This window comes from Mustela nigripes, chromosome 10, assembly GCF_022355385.1.
Source record: "Mustela nigripes isolate SB6536 chromosome 10, MUSNIG.SB6536, whole genome shotgun sequence".
Classification (NCBI taxonomy): domain Eukaryota; kingdom Metazoa; phylum Chordata; class Mammalia; order Carnivora; family Mustelidae; genus Mustela; species Mustela nigripes.
In genome coordinates, this window is record NC_081566.1 from 28,122,081 (window position 1) to 28,129,204 (window position 7,124).

Below are 7,124 nucleotides of genomic sequence, written 5' to 3' on the forward strand. Positions count from 1 at the left end.
CCCCCCCCCCCACCCCCCCAGCGTGGAGAAGGTTGTAGTTACGCAATGTGTATTGCCATTTATGGTTTACAGAACGCTTTGCTGTTTATTAGCCCTCTTTATTCTCATAATACCATCAATGAGACCTCGGGCCTCTCAGGTAGATTACTTAAATCCTGACCCTTCCACTTCTGCTGTGTGAACTCAGGTGAGTTACCGGAGGCCTTTCTGCGCCTCGAATACTGCATCTGTAAAATGAGAATAAGGACACACTTCCCTCATGGGCTTCCTGAGGGGCCTGAGTAAGTGAACACAGGTGAAATGCTTAGAGCGGTGCAAGTATTAGCCAACTCCAGCTCCTAGTTTTATAGGGGAGGACCCAAATCAACCAGCTAGAAAGGACAAGGAATGGTAATTACAACTCAGAATATTTCACAGGGCTATCTTGTATCCCAGGGTCCCTCCATCTTTGAGCAGGAAGTTAGCCAGGACTCACTCTCTGCCGGGGCAGGGCTCCGAGACAACCCCCTGGGTTATTACCTATGTCTGGCCTTTATTTATCGGGGTCAGAGCCCAGCCTGTTGGATTGAGAAAGAGACAGGTGGGAGGCAGAAAGCAAAAGGCACTTCGAACTCAAAAAGATGCTTGTGAAGAGGCCAGTAGGTTATTCTCAGTTTTCATTTTTATTTTTCTAGTTGTAAAGCAAATAAATAGCCACTGCTGAAAGTCTGGGAAATACAGAAAAGTTCACAGAAAAAAAACCACTGGTAATTCCATCACTGCCATAGTCATTGTAAACCTTTCCATCCACAGCCCTCTAACCTCTTCTACTAAGTCTACCTACATATTAGGGTGATAAAATAATGTGACTATTTCCCACATCAGGATTCTCCTACAGCGGGTTGTGGTCTTCTCACTGTGATTCTTCCACCTGCTGTCTCCTCCCAGGGCCTGTGGAAGTCCAAGTTCAGTCCCGAGAACACAAGGGAGGAACCATTCCACAAGGCTAATGGGGAGTCGTGCTTGGCGTCCATGATGTACCAGGAAGGCAAGTTCCGCTATCGTCAAGTGGCCGAAGGCACCCAGGTGCTTGAACTGCCCTTCAAGGGCGATGACATCACCATGGTGCTCATCCTGCCCAAGATGCAGAAGACCCTGGCCAAGGTGGAGAAGGAGCTCACCCCGGAGATGCTGCAGGAGTGGCTGGACGAGATGACAGAGATCATGTTGGTGGCCCACGTGCCCCGCTTCCGCATTGAGGACAGCTTCAGTGTGAAGGAGCTGCTGCAGGACATGGGCCTCGTGGACCTGTTCAGCCCTGAGAAGTCCAGGCTCCCAGGTTAGCCCAGGAAGGGCTTTTCTCTTTGCTCTGTCCACCTCCCCCCACCAAGGTGGGCTGAGCAAAGGTGAAAGAATTGGGGAAAGGGTAGAAAAGAGCAGGTTAGGAGTAGAGCAAGGGTTCTGCTGCTAACTCAGGGAGAGCCCTTCCTTCCCAAGGTCTGGTTCCTCTTCCATATCCTGGGGAGTCTGAGCCAAGATGTCCAGGGACTTGGCAGTGGGATGCTTTGAGACTGTAGCTGATATACGCGATGGGACCAGGTAGAGAAGAACTTGAAAAGACATCAGAATTCAAAGCAAAGATATGATCCAGAGCGGGAGACATCTTCGTCCCGCAAGATAGGCAGTGCTGACATTGAACAGCCTGATATTCCAAAGGGCTCCTGAGTTTGCCCTAACATCACTTGGACAACAGATGTGGCCAACCTTCACCCGCTGTGAGACTTCAGCAACAGTGTTCTGTGGTCTTGGTTCCTACCATCCTTTAAAAATATGCAGTAAAATATCTTTTTTCAAAAGAAGCTTACAATGTCAGGTAATTGAATTTACCTTTAATAGGCTGCCTATGAACAGGGTCTAACCAGGGGCTCCTGGCTCAGAAGGAAGGGCATGTGACTTCTGATTTCAGGGTCATGAATTTGAGCCCCATGCTGGGTGTAGAGATGACTTCAATAAATAAAAGTTGAAAAAAATTTAAACTACGTCTAACCAACTTCTATCTTGAAAATGTTGCCAGACTGGAAAAGAAAGACATTCCTACTAAGTGGAGTGAGTTTTTCTTTAAGAACAGAGTCCCCTGCCCCCTTCCAAGAGCTGAAGCATGAGAGTACATTCTCAGGAGCCAGGCTGAAAAAGCCTAAAGGACTTTATTCTTTTTAACATGCATTTATTTACTTAGGGAGTATCATTAGATGAGCATTCAGGATTTTTATTTTTCAAAAAAAGCCCCACAGGACCTCTTAATTCAAACTGCATTCCTTTCTGTGGGTTGAAGCCAACTTTCTCCCACTTCACAGAACCTTCTCTGGTTTTCCTTCAGGTATTATCGCAGGAGGCCGGAGCGACCTCTACATCTCAGATGCATTCCATAAGGCCTTTCTTGAGGTGGGTACATCTTCCTTTGCTCTCTTCTAATGCTCTCGCTTCTTTTCTCAGTATATTGGTGTCTCACGTGATTCATAACTATGGGGTTCTTGCTCCTTGGGTCTATGGTTTTACAGTAGGTGTGTGAAGAGCAGGACACAACTGTGAAAAAGGCATGTTTCCAGTGTCCCTCAAACCCCAGATCTGTAGCCCCCTCCTCCATGAGGGCTCTACAAGACAGCACTCCCTGAAGCCTTCATGGCCCCATTGTTCTAACCCCCACCCACGACTTCTCCTGAAGCAGGTCAAACATTTAATAAAAACTTAAAAACTTAAAAACATATATTGCTTAACCCAGTGTTTCCCCAACTCAGGTGCCCATGGAACCATTTACTAGAGTAATAGCTATGTAAAGCCTATAGAAGTTCTCGTCCTCAGGGCACCAGGGTGGCTCAGTGGGCCAGCCAGAAATGCAACAGCCTTGTGTATATCCATGTTACTGGCTCAGGGGTCACCCGAATGGAACCCTTGCTCTTACCCAGCACAAAGCTTGGAGGAACACAAGTGCTTACATCAATATTCCTTGGATGAAACAATGAGTAAAAGTCAGGTTCTGGTGGGAGCGCAACCTGACCCAAGCATACTCTTCCCTGGAGAACAAATAGCATTTTGAGCAACTGCTATGTCTGTGACTGACTTATGGCCTCCAGTGAACTGCAGAGGAGCTAATGTTTCTGTTGTGTTTCCTGTCTGGTCTGCAGGTCAACGAGGAAGGCAGTGAAGCAGCAGCAAGTACTGTCGTCGGGATTGCTGGCCGTTCGCTGAACCCCAACAAGGTGACCTTCAAGGCCAACAGGCCCTTCCTCGTTCTTATAAGGGAAGTTGCTCTCAACACTATTCTCTTCATGGGCAGAGTAGCCAACCCCTGTGATAACTGAAGTGTTATTTTTTGCACCTCTTCCTGTTTTGGTTTGTGATCGAAGTAAAAATAAACACAACTACTCCCAATTATGAATGGATTTTGCCACATGAAGTGAAGACAGGGAGAGGAGAAATGGATAGAGATGCTAGCAGGCATTTGGTCAAGTGAGTGCTTTCGATTGTTCTCTATCAGTGAGCACACCTGGGTCAAGAAAAGTGGAGGAAGGGGGTGCCTGAGGGGGGCTCAGTTGGTTAAGCCTCTCCCACTCTTGATTTTGGCTCAGGTCATGATCTCAGGGTCATGAGGTCGAGCCCTGAGGCCCATGTAGGGCTCTGCACCCAGCAGAGTCTCCCCCTCCCTTCGTTCCCCACCCCCACGCTCGCTTGTACACGTGCTCTCTCTCTCTCAAAATGTCAGTATTCCCATCATACTAAAAAAAAAAAAAAAAATCCAAAAATTGTAAAAGAATTAATCTCTATATACAGAAAAACCAGACAGTCAAATCTGAGTATTAAACCATTTAATTCTCAAACCACTCACATGCATAATGTTCTTTTACACAGTGTTAAAATAAAGAGGAAAATGTATTTTTATACAGAATTTCAAGTATACATTAATAGACTTTTCAAATTTCTAACCAAGTTGCTAAGATTTCATTCACATTGTTCTTAAAGCTGTTCAACGAGAAAGCTTTTGCTAAACTGCTTTAAATATGTTTATATAAACCCATATCTTCACTCTTTCTGAATCTCCCTCCCCCAACCCCAGTCTCAGCCCGCCCTCCTGCCCTCCCCCCTCCCCCGACACAACAGGGCTTCCGGGGCTCTAGGAGACATGCAACCCCACCAAGGACTATTGGCTTGTCATCAGGGGAAGGACAGAATCTACAGGAGGAGAGACTGAGAACACCTGTCAAGGGAGAGAACAAATCTAATATAAATCAGAATCGTATCTTATAGCCTTTGTTTTCACTTGAGTTTTTACTTAAAGAAATCTCAGCCTCCCACAAAACAACCTAGAAGTTTCTGACAATTTGGTAGCTGAGAAAATAACTTAATACTGGGTATTTCCCCCTGGGGAAACTTCTACAATCAGGGTAGCCATTTTAAAACTTCCTCATTTTCCTTGTTTCTTTTCTTCCCTTTGGCAGGGGGTGGGGACACTTAAAAGTGGGTAGGATTTGTGTGTTGACATTAAAGAATTTGGTTCATTTCACAGGGTCTGGCAGGAGTTCTCCCTCCTCAACTCTCCTCCTGAAGTAATCTGGCTTCAGGGCCAGGAACAGCCACTCTCCTTAGGAATTAAAGTGCATTTGTTCAGTAAAAGGGGGGTGAGGGGAGGTGCGGTTTACACTTAAGTGATAATGATTAAAAGAGGGTGGGGTGAGAGAAAATCCTATTCCTATATATAGGTATTTATAATTAAGGTCATAATAGAAACAAATATTCTCTAAGGAAATAAGATGCACGAACCAGGGCCAGCACCCGCAGAGGGGGAAGGGCGCTCACCCGGCTCACTGACTTTTCTGAGGCATCTTTAGTAATGGTGTAATACCTTCAGATGAAAGACACAAACCTCAAATGTTTGTTTTTTCTAAGGGAAAAAACAGACCGGTAGGTTCTTCTAGTTTAAAACTCTACCTCATTCCCTTTCAGGGATAACAACATTTTAGAAACTGATTGTCTGTTTTAATACGAATCTTTGATTAGCAAGTTGTGAAAAAATGTTACCTAAGTTTGTTGCTTAAAAAATACTATGGTAGCCTTTAAAAATGCAGGAAGAGGGGGCACGTTGATCCTTGCTATCTATCGGTATCAGGTGAGGGGAAGAGAAATTTTCCTATAGTCTCTTTATTTGATAGCTACCACCACAATCTTATTTTCTGACTATTTTCCTTGAAGTGCTTTACCGTGTCTTGAGGGACAAACCCAAGAGTTTTCCCAAGAGACGTAAATGCTACATTATCAGCTGTATGAAGAAGTGATGGGCTCAAGATGAGAAGGGGGAAATGGTCCTGGGTTCTGGCCTCTGAGTCCAGTGTGATCTGCTATTCACAGTGACCAGTAGGAAGGCACAGTGCCAGGGACAGGTAGATGGGGGACAGCTATCACCCACCATATATAAGCACCATAGAGAACAGGTGGACAGATTTCTTTCAGACCATGTCCATCTGAAGGAAACCACATTTCAGCTACCTTGATTTTTCTATCTTTGAACCCTCAGCCTTCTCTTTTCTCAGGGCCAGAGCGTGAGTGGGTCCCAACCCTGAATGACGAGGAGCCAGGAAATCTAAGTGCTCTTCCAAATGATGCTAACATGCCAAAGATGGAGAGTTCTGGTTTTCAGATTTCTTAAAGGAGAGGCCATTGGTTCCTTACTGAATTGGCAGATCCCTTCCAGTTCTGCCATTAGGTCACAAAACAACGCAACGGGCTAAAACTGTGAACACAGACCAGAGCAGATAAAAAGGTAGTGGACTGAGAAAGAACACATTTCTATCGTTCGGGAATGTTTTTCTTCTGTTGAGCAGACGGAGGGGGAGGGTGGTGAAACTGTAACCAGACTAGCATCGTGTAGCTGTTTCAGAAAGGACTCCCTCCAAGTTGGAGAGGAGCTGGCAAGCCCGTCCACTAGGGCAGAGAACTTGACTGGGCTTCACAGTTCCGACAGAGAATTCCCGATAGGGGATTTGTTTCATCCCTTGTTTAAAATCTAGAACAAGTTTATATATTTTGTACCATTACTGTCCCATCCTCCTCATCATTTCCCCCCTCCCCCAGGAATCAAAAAATCCAGTGCAGTTTGATTTGCATCAAGTTCAACAATGTTTCACAGTACTCCACAATCCTCCTCGGTATGAAACTCTAAGGCCTACTCTCTGATGCATGCAAGTCCCAAAGGCTACTGTTTTTCTCTTCCACCCCGTCTCAAGAAGCCTCAATTTTCTAAGGCGTAGGAGGCATTTTCTCTAGAAGATGTTGCAGCATTTACATGCGATGTAAAGGCCTCCATGCTTTAATGAAACTTCGTAGCCTGATGCTAATTCAGTCCTCTGCACTGACCAATCTTCCCTTCTAACCAAGTTTTCTTCTTGAACATACCACCTATCTGAAATGTAAAGTAGCAATTACTGTAGGCAAGATATGAATGAAAATTTCTACAGTGCCCAGAATTCTCTCAGAAAAGACTGCTATACCTGAACTTGCTCTTAAACAAAAATTTCTATCATCAATGAGAAATCACTTGGTAGCTAGTCAGTTTGAATGGGGAGAGGGTGTCGCACTTGTAAGGTAATCAAACAGTTCTCCCCTTCCCATTACCATGTGCGAAGCTGCCATGGGCAGGCATTTTTACTAGCTGGTGTGGGAAGAAAGAAAGATACGGAACCTCATTTAGAAATTACCAGGTTAGGTCTCTCACACCCAGAATAGAGATACTAAAATGACTCATTTCACATTTCATGTAAAATTCAGAAATATTTAAGCCTTAGCTAGTGCATATCATTCACAAAAAACAAACAAACAAAAACAAACAAAAAAACCCCCAACCCAACAAACAAAAAAACCCAAAGTGAAAGCCACTTTACATTGAAATCCCACTTAGAAGACCGGCTAAGAGACAAATAATCAAATGTATCACCATGACCCCCAGGAAGGATCCTTCTCTTTTTCCATTAACTTCAATAATGCTTCCTATTTATTTTACAAATAGAAATCATCCTAGGTGGGCTGGGCTTGGCCCTTTTAATAAGTTCAAGTGCTCTATGTTAGCTAGCACAGTTGAGAAATCTCCACTCAAATCA

At 44.7% G+C, this 7,124-nt stretch overlaps 1 protein-coding gene across 1 annotated transcript in view; it reads left to right on the forward strand.

Moving 5' to 3' along the window:
• Positions 1–3,411, forward strand: part of SERPINC1 (serpin family C member 1) — an 8,048-nt gene extending 4,637 nt beyond the window's left edge. The window contains exons 5-7 of the mRNA XM_059412873.1: positions 928–1,318; positions 2,357–2,421; positions 3,162–3,411. Coding sequence (XP_059268856.1) covers positions 928–1,318; positions 2,357–2,421; positions 3,162–3,338 — 633 coding nt within the window. The 3' untranslated portion in view covers positions 3,339–3,411. The remainder of the gene's footprint in view (positions 1–927; positions 1,319–2,356; positions 2,422–3,161) is intronic.
• Positions 3,412–7,124: the final 3,713 nt, after the last annotated feature.